The following is a 15,466-nucleotide window of genomic DNA, read 5'->3' as shown; positions in this document are numbered from 1 at the left end:
ATAGAAAGGCAACGAACATCCTGCAATAGAAGGGTAGAGATATTCATACAAGAAAGGTCCATAATAGCATCAGTTAATAGAGAAGGGTAAAAGAAAAAGTTGGTTCTTTTTTAATAACTCATTGGAAGAGTGGGAGCTTAGATAAATATTTGTTACAGGATACACATATTCTTAGTGTTATTTACTCATTATTTAGTCCTTTTTACTTTCATGTTGGACCCAGTGGCAAAATTTGTCATGCTTGGAATTCCATATTAATAACCTTTCTGTCTTCAGCTTGGAAAGTACAAGAAGCAGCTCCCGAGCCAACAGTGAGTCAGGAGAAAAACGCAGCAAGAAACCAAAGGTCTCAAAGGGTAAGGATCCACCTGAGGCTGCTATGAGTAGTCCCAGCATGAGGTCAGCTAGTCAACGCACAGCCGACGACAGTCAATATGTCCGGACTCAGGAGAAGGAAGATTCCTGGCAACTGAAATATCCTCAAAGACCCCAGCATTCTCAACAATCTAGTCAGGTCAGGATCCATACTCTAATATTTTTTAAATAATTTTCATTGTTTGCAAGAATATTCATATATCTTATTACATTTCCTTTCCTTTGTCATTCTAATTTTGTATGCTATATTTCCCTACTATATACATATATACATTATCATTACCCAGTTCCCCAATTTCCTGGGGTGGAGGTGAATCAGCCTGCAGAATAAAAATTATTACTATAGCAAAAAGGGGTTCTAGACATAAAATAATAAAGTATTAAAAATATCACCTGTTCATCATTGTATTATCCATTATGTACAGTATAGCATCATAATTATGTCGAACCAGGCCTCAGGCCGGGCTCAGGGAGTAGAAAAACTCCCAAAACTCTATTCAGGTATGCTCTAGCCTATGGGTGAAAGCAGCACCTCCACACTACAGGAGTCATTCTCATCAGCACCTCCACACTACAGGAGTCATTCTCATCAGCACCTCCACCCCTTCATAAGATTAGATTTGTCTCAGTACCATAAACTGTGTTGCTCACACTTGCTCACCCACACTTCCCCATGTATTCATGTCATCCTGACCTTTCTCTTCTTAAACCCTTCTCTTCTTATTGGCATTCAAAGTGTAATAAAAATACTGCAATACAGTATTAGGTTTTTGTATACAACTGATTCAGATTGAAAGATGTGATGTTGATCTATAAAATATCATCCGAATCTAGTCTGTCGATTCATTTCCTACTGTGATATTAGGCAAAATCTGTATGTAGCTGAACTTGTGAAATGTTGGCCCTCTTATGAACTTATGAAGCATGATGTTTGGTCATTGGTTGATATGGGAAAAAAAAAGATGAACATTATTTTATTTTACAGTATTCCCAGAAGGGCTACAGTGGTGTGTCGGAAGATGCTGGGGTTAACCAAGAGTCAGAGTTTGGTGAGGAGGAAGATGGGGCTGCTGGTGGCTCCCAATCGTCGCATCAGAGATTCTATAATAAGGTGAGTTAATGCAATCGGTGCACAAAACTCCCATCTTTAAATTTTATATGTTTTGACAAAATGGCCAAGTGCTCAATAAAGATAATGGCTGTATGAATTTGCTACCATTAAAAAGTAGTTTGTAATCATTGTGTTCACTGAACATGTACTTACTTGTATATCAATTATCTGAGTAAATGTCATAGCTGGCATTCAACATAGTGATGTGTATGTACAGTAATATAATCTTTCTCAAATGTGAGATGAGCAGTAAATATAATGCAGATATTATGAATAATATTCTAAAATAATAACAGAAATCCATTGACTATAGGAGAACAAGACATTTATAAGGCAAAGTTTTATTTTAAAGGTGTTTAATATTACTTTTGGTAATATAGCCATAAGTATGGTATGATACTTGGTAAAGGATATAATTCTGGAACAAATGTTAAGGGATAACTTTCACTTCAAACTACCCAGTGAAGATTATTACAGAAAAAAAATGGCTGATTGGTATAAAGAATAAACAGAATAAAGCTTTAAATTGCTTGTACTCATCTGTGGTTTTAGAATATATAGAAGAAACAAATTTTTGCTTTGCTTTTGAGTCAGTATTATTGTGAAATAATGTAAAAGTTTTTCTCACTTTTGCTTATATTTTATTGCATATTTTTAGGAGAAAGGTGAAGAGAGCGGTACAACTCCAAGTGCTGACAGTAGTGGTTATGCTTCGCGGCCAGCATCAGAACACGAGTCTAGAGGTGGCAGTGCATCGTTTAGATCATCTGGAGACCAGGCCAAGAGCTCTGATTTGGTAGGAACAGATTCCTCTTCATCATCAGCTCAGATGGATAATGGCACTCCAATGGTTGCACCCTTAACCCAAAGACAATCTGCCTCAACCACCACATCCTCATCTGGTTCTGCTACCTCCACCCCTGCTGCTGCTAGAGCATCTTCAGAACAGTATGTATTTATAGTATCTCATTATCTCTCCCCTTTCAAAGCACTCTCCCTGTCTCTCCTCCAGGCACTTATCCCCCTCTGTCCCCTCTCTCAGGTACTCTACCTTCTCACTCACCCCTCTCCCTTCCTTCCTTAATAGTCAAACACTTACCTTCTCATGTTTGCTTACTGACTTCCTCTCTCCCCTCCTTTCTTCCTCTTTCTCTCATTTCTCCCTCTCCTCCTCTCTCCCTCCTGCATGTGTTTAGGGTATGGCTACAGTGAGATTGTTTAGCATCAGTTTCAAGAGAAGTTTGTGGATTGTTTTCATCGTCATTTGTTTATGTAAGACAAGTACTCCCCTTATTGCAGATCACTACTGCATGGACAGTATGCTAATCCTCAAGAGCGACTGTACACATCATATTTTGAAAAGAGATTACGAAAGATTGACAGGTAAGGTGCTAGGCTTTCTCCCTCCGTGGTGTTTGGGTTGTAGGGTTCACACATGATTGTGGTCATTAGGTCAATTAATGTAGTGATGGGAGTGCTTGGATTTTTTTTTTAATGATATGCTGTGCTAACCAAAGAAAGTGTAATACACATCATAGTTGAATGCGACTTTTTGAGTCATACTTTCTTACTCTTTTTTTTTTTTTCTTTTATTATGCATTAGTGATGTTATTGAGTCATATAGTTTACAAAAAAATATTTGATATTTCTAAATCTCTTAATATTTTTCTAGGGATTACATGGGGTATTTGAACACGGCCAAGCAGCTGAAGCACATAGCTGATGGAGAGACAGATCGATCCATGCAAGCCATGAAGTACTTGGAGGCAGCGCTGTACTTTATACTCAGTGGGGAGGCCATGGAGGCCGACCATGATGCTTCAGCATCACTCACAATGTACAAGGACACACTTAACTTTATTAAGTAAGTAAAGTGGTTTAAGTACACTAATATATGAACAATTCATTTATCATTTAAGGTTATGTTTGCTCATAAACAAACATAGGAAAAATACAATCAAACAATTTTAGTTCACTGGAACTGAGGAGTACACTCAAATTTACTATAACTCAGATCCCTCATTCCACATATCTTAAACTTTTACATCAGAGCATCCATGATTTGCAAATTTTTTTCAGATGGGTATCATCTGTATTCAGAAGAGAGAACCAAGAAGGATCATTAAACTCAAAATTAGCTGTTATTAGGTAAGTTGTTTTTATTTTGGATAATTTCAAAATCAAACTTTATTTAGTTGAACAATATATTATTAATACTGTAATGTAGTGAACAATATATATAGTTACTATTCACATGTGTGCATTATTTTTCAATAGATATATGTATATAGCTATATCATTATACTGTATTATCATCACAACAAAATACTGTATAATAATAAGTTAACCCCTGCACTGCGCCCATGTTAAATTCAACACCTGAAGTGTATTACGTACCCATCTAATAATGCTCGAGAATAGCACAATATTCCACTAAATTCCCCACTCCATACATTGGCACAGAAAATGAGGATAATGAAAGGGGAGACTGCCTACTCACCAGTCTATTTCCAAGCTTGCACACACACAATTAACAAGGTAATCATACCGATACAAGTTGAGAACACCATGTGGCTCGCTCTGAAGGATACAGACACGGGTCAAGAATTATCTATGAACTGCAATGTTACGAGTTCCACGCACTGAGGAAACGAACAATAAAACGGCTATTCACTCGCACTACGATAAATCACAATTAAAGAACTAAGTTCTACTTACAGAAATACAAAACACCATACTTAAACCTAGGGAGTCACTAGACCAAAAGGAGAAATCACTGCTTCATCCACCCAGTAGTTACCACGCGCACGAAAATGAGGAGGCAGGCGCGAACGCTTTTAAGTCTGCCAAGTGCCATGTCCCGACAGGAAGTCGTTTGGATGCCGATCTCCCTAGTAATTACTCTAGGCTATCTTCCTAACTCTTTTGCTTAGAACTGTTAAGCAGATCTAAGCTGGTAATTTATGATACCATAATAACAGTGAAGGAATCGTTTCTACTCATTACCTTTATCATTAACATTGAATACCAAAACGCTTTCTTCCAGGGTTTTTTTTTTTTTTTTTTTTTTTTTTTTTGTGTGATATATACAAGAGTTGTTACATTCTTGTACAGCCACTAGTACGCGTAGCGTTTCGGGCAGGTCCCTGGAATACGATCCCCTGCCGCGAAGAATCGTTTAAATCGGTTAGTGGTAGGCCTGTTGGCAACTGGTGACCTGCCACATGTACGATGAAATGAAGTCATTTCTCTGCCTTCTATTTTTCAATGGCTATAATCTTACAATGAGTGGCAAAGGGAATAACTAAGTACAGGCAATAGGTTTCCTTACTGAAACTAATAGGTACCTCATTTACTTTACAATTAACCCGAGGTGTAAAAACATGGCTGCCGTCACCATTAGGGCGGCATTCCTTTCACTCATGAATACAATCCCACTATTCAAACTTAGATTAGGAGATTGAAGCATATTTGGCCTAAAACTGCCATCAATAAGCTATTACTATATGACTCCAGATTCCTATTAACATCTTTCTATTTCCCATAATTTCCACATTACTACTGGTACATTCTCATGAATTTACTTCCCATTTGTAAGGTTGGTACACTAATCTTTGACCTCAGGTCACCAGTGCTTAAACTGCTTCCAATACCTTCTTACTTCACTGGCTATGCTCAACGTGTTCTTACATATAGGATCAACACAGAATTCATAACACACTGCACATAGAATACATGCATGCTCCTTCCTACAACACATATATAATAATAATTTAATGTAAGGCAACGCCTAGCATCTTTATTTCCTCTTAAAATCTCATCTACTTATAACTAGAAAGTTACGAGTCAGTTGTTCCTTCAACTGGTTCTAAGCTATTCGTAACACAGTGCACCAAAACAAAAATTGCTCTGAAATTTTAGTTTCACTAGACATTGCTAGCTAGCAACCAGGAAGCATAAAATCCAAGTAAAAAGTCTCTGGCTCTTGTGGTTGAGCTGTAGGAGCCCGGGGAAAGTTTATTATTTATTTATTTATTTTATTTTTTTCAGTATTTCTCACTACTGTATTTATATTTAGTTTGTTCTTTTTAACAAGTTGCATTGATGTGTCCAAGATGGTAGTCATGTTGTATAACTGAAAATATACTTAATATAGATATGTGTGCATATATATATTCACAAACCATGTATTTATTCATACTTATATGTATATAAGCCAAAATCTTATCATTTCACATAGCACACAATTTGTCTATAAATATATAAATGGTGATCACTCGATTGCTGTTGTTAAAAGTTCAGTTCTTTTAGTATGACCGCCTTGCATGTTCACACACTTGATGGCGACGTGCCAGACATGGACCTCATCTTTACACTAAGGGCCCTAGATGAAAAGTGAGGGACTCAGGATTTTTGCTCAAAATGGAAAATGGTTACTGGAGGCTTGAGGAAGCAAATGTGAGCCCTGTGTATGCGTGGGAATTTTGAATCTTGATACAGTATCTACGTGTGCCTATAAGGTGCTATACGCACCACTGGTTGAATGCCTTAAGGTGCTGTGTGCAATGCACAGCTTAAATTACATCAATGCTGTGGAATGTTAAATGCCGTTTGAGACTTCGTTTTGATTACCCGGTACTTAAATTATTATTGATTTTATTAATATTCCATTTGCTCATTACAACTTCTAAAAATTTGTAGTTAAACTGATGTTGATAGACATTAAAATAAATGGAAACCAGGTAAATATAAACACTGCTTAATTCTGTAAGGCATTGTTTATACTTTTGTGGGTTATTTCAGTTATTCATAAGCAGGGTATTTTAATTGTGGTTTTAGGACTTTTAGCGACTTTTAACCATATTAGTTAATATGGTTAGCAGTAAAATAGGTACCTGGGTGTTAGGCAGTTGTCACGGGCTGTTTCCTGGGGGTGGAGGCCTGGTCGAGGACCGGGCCGCGGGGACACTAAAAGCCCCGAAACCATCTCAAGATTACCTCAAGATGGTTAAATTATACTAGAAAACATTAAAATAATTAGGATATCCAAAAAATAGTTGACAAATAATCTGGAGTCTCATTTTTGTACATACCGGTAGTCTGTTTTGAGTCACTGTTTTTATATACTGTACATTGCTTCCAGTGTCAGATTAAATGCACTTCATGTATATTGTATTTTGTACTGCATTGTGAAGGTAATTCTAAATACAGATTATACTTTTTCTTTCAGTTTACGATGTCAAAGTTTATTGTCTCTAAAGATTTATAAGATGCGAAGGAATGAGCACAAGGAAAACCAGAGGCAGCTTAACAGATATTTTCAGGTAAGTTCTTTGTGGTATTAATCTCCATTCAATTTCATGTGCTACCCTTGCTGCATTATTCTTTAAGTGTACCATTTTAACTTTAGAATGCTAAAATATATGACCATTCATGAATTATTTTTCAATTCACACTGTGTATACAGTATTATTAAAATAAGTTGGTGTATTACAACAGTTTTTAATGTTACAGAATTATAACAAAACTGGAGGTGTAGAAACAGGTGGCAGCAGTAGTCAGCAGTGGGGCGGTCAGAGAGCCACTGGTTCTCCATCTCACTTGTCACAGACTCCTTCACCTGCTGGATCTGTTGGCTCGGAAGGTTCTCAGTCGTCAGGTTACACCACAAGCACAGAGGGCACTCGCTCTAAGGGAGGAATTGTTGCTCCTCCGGTTGGTCACACTCCCCCACATCCACAACCGCCTCAGGGGGCACATGCCACAGTACCTGTTGTACCTGTGCCTGTTCACATCCATGCCCTTATCATCAAGCAAAATCAGCTCTCTAGCCATCTTGCCTCAGCTCACGATATGTGGATAGAAGCTGACCACTATGTCTCTCAAAATGGCATGCAAGGTTAGAAATTTTGTTTTACATCACAAACTTATTAGTATATTAAAAATTTTATATTGTAATATTATATATATCATGCATGTTTGATTAAATGTGCTGCATTGTATATACACTATCCACATGATTTAACCTCCTATTTAGCGTTCTGCCAGTTCTAACACCCGGTTTGGTGACCAGTATCTGGAGACTCGTATACGAAGCCGGTAGTCGTTAAAACTGGAGGTTGCTATTGGGTTTGTTTTGGCAACAGCACGTCCTTACCTTGTAACCGCCACCGACCTTGATCATCAAAGAACCATGAATTAAATCTTAAATACTGTGTATTTAAATTATGTAGTTTAATATAACAAGGGAAGTCAACTATCAGGAGAAAGTGCCAAGCCATTATGACTAGCATTTGGAAGGGGTCAGGATAAGGATTTGGGATGGGACAGGGGGTAGGAATGGTGGACTTTTGAATGAATGAACCTCTTGGACAGTCGGGGATTGAACACAGACCTGCATGAAGCGAGACCGTCATTTTACCATCCAGCCCAAGTGGTTGGGCTATTACAAATTGTTAAGAAAACTGTTATTAAGAATAATTCTGTGTTTTTTTAAATACATTTTACGGTATATGGCATTAGGTATTTTTTTTTCTAGATGTGAACATGCAGTGTCAATCATTTATTGTTAGTGTTTCACATTGCTAACTTGGAGTACAATAACATACTGGGATTATACTTTGCATACTGCATAACACTCAGGCATTTTAGTGGTAAGAAGGCTACATAACTTCTTGAGAGGGAGGTGAAATCATTTTTTGTTAAGGGGGCCAATGACGAAAATATGCAATAAATGAAAACTAGTTCGATTTCAGTCAAACTTTCTTGGCAAGTTGTATATGAAATTGGGTTCAACTGGCCCAAGTCTCAGCATCGTAACATAAATAGGAAGGGAGAAAAAAAATATTGAATTGTCAAAAAATTTCCAAAATGGTCAAAAATTAACATCAAACATGTGTCAACTGAAATCATGTCTATGACTCTAAGCTATCACAATATCATATAATAAAGTATTATACTATTTACTTTTATGCCCCCAAAAATTAAAGAAATAAAAAATTCTCATTTTTTTTCTCATTTTTTATCAGCCGATTTGCATGAAACTTATACACCTTACAGAACGTATGTCTATCTGTAAAGATGAAAATTTTGGAGGAAATTGGTTGAAGTCAACTTCAACCACATGTGGCAGAATCTTTGATCTTATTTATATTCAAGTAACAAAATTAACTCTCCCCTCTAATTTTTTTTTAATTTACATGAAATTTACACCTTATATGTAGAGTTGATGTCTCTACAAAATTTAAAAAAACACTTCATTCCTAAGTTCATTTATTGATTTTATAAATATTTGCAAATATGAAATATTGGCATATATTTTTTGTGGAACTTTGACTACTTGTATTAGTAAAACTAATCATATTTTGGATAATCCTTTGTATACACATCCTTTATTATATGCTAATGTGATAGATAAGTGTCATAGAAATTATTTTATTTGAAAATTGTGGTTGTAGAGTATTATTGAAAATGTGTAAACACTATATACACAGGTTATATATTTATAAATCTTTCTAGGAGGAGGCGGTCGAGTCCTTGATTGATTCAATATCTGGGAAATTAGAGTTATAGATAATTACAGTAGTTCCAAACAATGAGTAAAGAATATTTTACATTACTATACCACATAATGTAGTTACATATTATTTTGATCATGCTTGAAGATATTTGACTTACATTTGAATTTAAACATCTTAAAACTGTATCATATACTGTACTGTATTTTGTAAGTTTTCACTATGACCCAGTTTTAAAGTTTTAACCGTTAATAATTATCTCTGAATTTGTCTTTGAGAACTGAGTCAATATTTGTAAGGAATTATTTAGCATTGAATAATTGAACATATTCATTTTTCAATTTCTGACCAGATTGTGATACAGTTTTTAAATGTCATACTATATTCGTAATTAATATTCCTTTTGCTCTTGGCTCGGCTCTTGTAAAAAGGAGTTTCCTGATAAGCCTAAATGTCCCTTCTCCCTCTTCCTCCTTTCCTTTTTATTACAAATTCTTTTGTTTACAACCACTACCATTTCAACTTCTGCCACTATCATTAAAATCCCCCCCCCCCCCCCTCCAATACAATTATTCTTGATACCACCACACCACTACTGCAAAGATACCACAGTATTGTCACACCAAAACATTAACACCCTGTCGTCATATTATCATTGAATACTGCCATTTCCCACCTCCCTTACAGCTTTCTGTACTCATTGCACCAGCCTCAACTCATTATAATAAAATTATTCATTACATTCTTTTGGTAATGGATCCATTTTATTTGACACTCCACTTTTCTCGTATCATGAGATATGCCGACCTGGGGATATAGCAAGATTGATAAACAAATAGCTGCAACATTAGCTAAAATTTAAATGTACAATATATGCATAACATACTGTGTACCCCTTAAAATAATATTTTAAAGGGGTTTATTTCATAATGGTTATTCATATTGCAGATTTCTTCATAGAGCTGAATCGTCAGGTTAGTCCGTTAACCCTCCACTCCTCCCTGTTTGAGCTTGTGTGTTATGTGCAGTATGGCCTCCACAGACTCAGGGACTAGTTGTCGCTGTCCACGTCTAGGTTCTGCCACTACTGCTCTTCATGCCCAGGGTTTGCTTGGTCACATCCAACTGTTCCAGTAGAACTTGGGAAGATATTAATAAGAGATTCAGCGTAATGGGCAATGGGACCTCTGGTGTAGCAATCTCAAGAAGCCTGATTTCCTGCACAGCTCTCTATGCCTTGTCATCAAATAAGTGAGCATATATTTCGCATCTTATGAAGTAACTCATTAAACAGGATCCAGATACTCAAGGAAATAACTTAAATACAGTTTAATACATTAGTGTAGTGTAATCAGGCTATGTGAAATTTGTAAAGGTTGTTCTCAGATCTCACTGGAGATGAAAGGCATAGGAATAAGTTCTGCTAGTTAACAAATACTGCAGTCAGTGTGGCAAGTACACGAGGCTAATGTTATATCCTGCTAGCTACATGCAGTATGGGAGCCCAAGATCCCAAACATTTGGCTTCCTGTGTGTGACAACTGTGATGCCTTATCATTAAATTTAGTTATGGATGGTTTTATACAAATAGTCTCAATGTTTTTATTATTATTAATTATTATTATTATTATTATTATTTTGTGTTATACTTCCCACCCAAAATGTACAAATTTGCTGAGAGGTCCATGTGTGTGAAGACAATGCCTTGTGTGCTCTTATGATGTTGAAGTGCATTCATGGCCATTCTCCCAAGAGGTGCTCCAAAACCACTCTCCTATGTTTATGGTACTTGAGAGTAGCTCTTATATGCTGAAAATGGCCAGATTAATGTCTTGGATAGTCATCGTGACACTAGGTGAGGTATCAAAGTTGGTTGCCTGACCAATAGAGATCGTTTTTGTAGCTGTATAGCTGTAGACTCTTTTGGCACATAGTAAATATTGAACAAGGGACAGGACAAAATGATTCACTTGTTATAGGCCAGCAGCGAGGTAACCCTGAAACAAAACGCAGCAACACCTCCTCTGTGGGGAGGTGAGCCTGTAAAGAAAATTTATATTACACCTCAGGTAATGCATTAATGGCAATAATGCAGAAATGAAAGTGGTTTATTCCAGAAACCATCTCGAATGAGTCGTCTAAGAAATTGAAAAAGACTGGTGTAAAGTCAAAGGTTGTGCTCGTGAAGGGTTGCTTTGCTGTGCTGTGCCCAGTGTACACCTGCCTGGTTCTGCTGGCCTGTTTGGCAATTTAAATAATATATTGTGGCATGTAACTGAGCACACACTCCCTGCCAGATGTATATTTTTGTACATATTTTGAGATTTAATAATGGTACTGACCATAACTATGTTACTGATATAGTACTTTGTACTGGGCTTTAATTCCCATGAAAATCCTGAACTTTTGTAAGTAACGAAAGTTGAAAATGACAAATGTATGGCAATGTTTTGAATTATTTTGTCCTTTTAGGGCAATATTGTTAAGTATACTTAATTTTATGGATGCTCATATGCTCGTTATAGATGATATAAAGTTGATATTTGTACTTGTAGACCTAAATTATATTGAACCATAAATGCATTAAATTATTTTCTTGTCACAAACCTATATGAGATTTATTCTCATTCACTGATGAAAGGCCATTTATACTTTTTTCTTCTGGTTGTCCATTTAATAATCTCCTTGACTCTGGTTGCCACTGAACGTTGATCATGAGTGGGCTGTCTCTTCCCGTCCCTTAAAACAGATGGCAGCTTTCTTTTTAGAAATCCTCCCATATTGTTTGGAAAAATCACAAAGTATTTGACAAACTGTTAAATTTGACAAACCTTGTTTCTGTGATGAAATATATTAACAAACTTTTAACTAGGTGTCTTCATTTTTCCTGCCTTGCCATTTCTCACCCATTCATATCATTGCATATTTTATATCAGATTATTATTCATTAATATAATAGATGATTCATATAAACTATTAATATTTGTTACTCAAAATGGCAAGTGTAATTTAATACTGCCTCATGTCTATTGTGTAATTTTTGTTAGTGTAATATTGGTCCTTTTATAACAAACGCTTGCCATGTTGATACCAGGTGGTAACCAGAGGTGGGTGATGAGGGTAGGTGGTTGAAACCTCACTAGGGACACAAGCTCCTGTTGTGTACACAAATTGTCTTCCTAGTATGCCCGAGCACTAGAGGATACCACCATTTTGTGTGTTGTCACTCCTTTTTGTTTATTGTTCATTCTCAAATACGTAAGTTCAGCCTTAATTGGCAAAGCCAAAGCTGGTACAACATGTTTTTGACTCATTGTTGGTTAATAATGGTTCTTCTGTATCAATAGCTTTGAACCAGTGACTGCAATATTGTTTGTTTACAAATTTATTAAAATGTTGAAAGTACTTGTTCCATTATTTAATATATTTTTGGTGGAGTTAAAATTTGTGTCCCTGGTGAAATGGGGCAGCTGAACTGCCAGGGTCAAGTTTACTAGGTGACTGGTCTGTGTGTGGCCTTGCTGCCAACCAGGTGGTGGTAGTTAGCTGGCTGGACAGCTCTAGCAGCGATAGGAAACCATGCTGCTGCTCACTCACCACACATCTTTGCCTCAATCATATTGCTTTACTTATTTACCAGAAGAAATTCAGGTTAGGTAGCGATGTTTTGATCTGTGGTTTAACTTTCCGTTGAACAGAAATATGCACAAAGTTATGCAGTTCCCATAGGCTCTGAGCCAGTAAGAGAGAATTAAAGTAACCGAGACAAACTATTTTCAGTGTTAAGGACAGTGTAGAAATGTGATATGTAAATGCCATTGGCGAGTAATAATGCCAACACAGTACAATATCCATCCGCAAGTATAGCGGATTTTGCGCCCCATGCAAGTCTGCCTAGTGTGGCCCTAACTCCTTTAATTTAACCCTCAAACATTAACAGTAATATATTATGCCTCTGTCTATAAGCATTCAGTTCTTCAGTTTAGCAGCCTTTTTTGCTCTCTTTTTGTAAAACTTATCTTTAAGTCAACCACGTATGTTTTTGCATTTTTCCCTACACTTTGACAATATTTTTGGCTGTATTGGGGTGTATGTAAATTGTTTTACTATGGATCAAGAACTGTGCCTCAGAGCCTTCCAGTGGCCAGGACTTGGCAGGTAAGGGAACCCTGCTCTTATGTGCGTGTTACCGCTCCCCACAGTCCCAATCCCAAACATGATTCACTCGTCTGACCTATCCTGTTAAATTTGAAGTAATCTTTTCCCTGTATCTAAAATTCCATTCCTTTACTTATCATTTTAGTAGCATTATTCTTGGCATATTCTGACTCCTCTTGCCTTCTGACCTAGCATTTTATTAGTATAATTTGTTGTCAGTGTTTTTTATATTAATTTTTTATATAGATTTTTAGCTTTCACTTCTTGGTTCCTTATTATGCCAGATAATTCAGCTCATCATCATCATCCTCCTCCACATCATGACCATCAGTCACTTCACATCATTTAGGATTTCCCCCTCGCATAGATATAATGATACCATTGTTGCTCCTCTGTTATAGAAGTGAACCCTTCTATAACAGATGTACTACTTCCTCCTGCCTACACGTTCACTGTGTGCGCGCTAGCCTTGGACAAGGGTTGCTGTGGTGTGGACGTGCTCGGAGTGTGGCCGAGACTTCACTCAACCACACACTCACTCATACAAGACCATCTCTTACAGAAAGTGTCCTTCCTATAACCCATACTCTCTGACCTTATTTATTATGACTTAAGTAGTGGTATCATTTTGTGTTTGGGTGCCTGGTGTAGAGGAACCCAAAAGCTGTACAAAAGGACAGTCTTATTTCAAATCTATGCCAAGATTGTATCTACAATAAGTAAATGAATAATAAATAACACATGCACAGTTTGCTGTTTTACAGATATATCATGTAAATAATAAAGTATTTCTTATGTTGTTAACTGTTTTTTTTCTCCAATAGCTTTTTTAAATATCTTATGCTTGCATGTAAGAAGTTCTTAACCCTTAACATGTGACCCTCATAAAAACTGTCGCCTTGCTTCAGTACCAAAAAAAAAAAAAAAAATAGAATTTTATTATACAATGACAGTGGCATGGAAGGGGGTGGGGAGTAGCTGCTGAGGTATTCTCTCAACTCCAGATGTGCAATTTGCCGACATTTTGCTGGCGAAAAAACTATCAAAGTTGAACATTTAAATACATGTTAGAAAAACAGATTTAATTATGTATGGTTACAATGTATGCACCGATATAACATGTAAACCTATTCCTGGGTGTTGGCACAAACCCACTCCTTTGCTGCTATTTTGTCTGAGAATGTCATCCAAGCATAGATTCAGTCACTGGTGGGATAGATCAATTTGTGACTAAAGTTAACCACAGACCAATAGTACACGGTAACCTCATCGCACAGTAAGCGCTTACAAAATGACAATTTTTTTCCAGGGGTCTTGATTAACTCTATTACATCCACATAAGTTTATTTGTTATAACCGTACATGGGGTATTTGCATCATTTAAAACAAGGGCTGCTGTGGTGAAAATTGGTAAATGACGATAAAGTCAGTAAACCAGATCAAGGGGTACTTACCCCAACTGCATTTTATGGGTTAATAATAATACCTATACTTGGCTATACTATACTACAATAATACTATATACTTGGCTTAACCTATAATTATGCATTTTGGTTTTTGAAAACTTGGGAATATAATTTTAAAATATCAGAGAGGGTCCTAACAAAATACAAAATAGCTGAGCATGTCTGATTGACCAAATTACAATTTCCAGTAATACTTGTGTACTGGTATTACACTTTGAAGAAATAGTAAATCCATAACCCAAAACAGGACTAGATCCCAATGTCGGCTAAAATGTGTTTGTGAATCACAGTTGTTGATTAACCCAGCATGGAGATAATTTTTATAATTTCATTTTCTATATAAGGCTACAGTAAATCATGCCAGTGTCAGCCAGTTCTCATAAACAAGGGCCAAAGTCCATTCCATACACCCGACAAACCCCGTTTATTAATGAAAATGGTTTACACGACTCGACTGATGGCATTCAAACACTTCGCAAACAAGTGCTTCGCCGACAGCTTGTTAGAACCACAATGCTGTAAATTCTTCACCCAGGTACTATAAATAATCCCCAACAGAACCAAACTTAACCAGTGCCTAAATATGCACAGTATACTAATACTGTATATAACAATATTAATTTATATGAGAAAATTCCTATTTTGAATGAACATGTTAATTTAAAATTAATGAATGCATCTTTGGGGTTGACTGCTGGATAGATTGGACTTGGTATGAGAACGGGTTGCAGAGTGTACATTAGAGGCAACTGCTCTCATGGACCAAAAACTGTCTTATTAACCAAGAAGCAAGAGTAAAACTTCATGGCACAGTCTCTGAATACAAAAGATATGAAAAC

At 36.5% G+C, this 15,466-nt stretch overlaps 1 protein-coding gene across 1 annotated transcript in view; it reads left to right on the top strand.

Moving 5' to 3' along the window:
• The window catches only part of lilli (AF4/FMR2 family member lilliputian), a 173,815-nt gene extending 159,855 nt beyond the window's left edge, over positions 1 to 13,960 (top strand). Inside the window, 9 exon segments of the mRNA XM_045747644.2 lie at positions 277 to 514; positions 1,361 to 1,486; positions 2,145 to 2,434; positions 2,786 to 2,869; positions 3,159 to 3,350; positions 3,566 to 3,634; positions 6,717 to 6,810; positions 7,001 to 7,385; positions 9,952 to 13,960. Coding sequence (XP_045603600.2) covers positions 277 to 514; positions 1,361 to 1,486; positions 2,145 to 2,434; positions 2,786 to 2,869; positions 3,159 to 3,350; positions 3,566 to 3,634; positions 6,717 to 6,810; positions 7,001 to 7,385; positions 9,952 to 10,058 — 1,585 coding nt within the window. The 3' untranslated portion in view covers positions 10,059 to 13,960.
• The last annotated feature ends 1,506 nt before the right edge of the window (positions 13,961 to 15,466 follow it).

Source organism: Procambarus clarkii, chromosome 24 (genome assembly GCF_040958095.1).
Source record: "Procambarus clarkii isolate CNS0578487 chromosome 24, FALCON_Pclarkii_2.0, whole genome shotgun sequence".
Lineage (NCBI taxonomy): Eukaryota > Metazoa > Arthropoda > Malacostraca > Decapoda > Cambaridae > Procambarus > Procambarus clarkii.
Note: the sequence above shows the minus strand (reverse complement) of the source record. Positions and strands in the feature narration are given on the sequence as shown.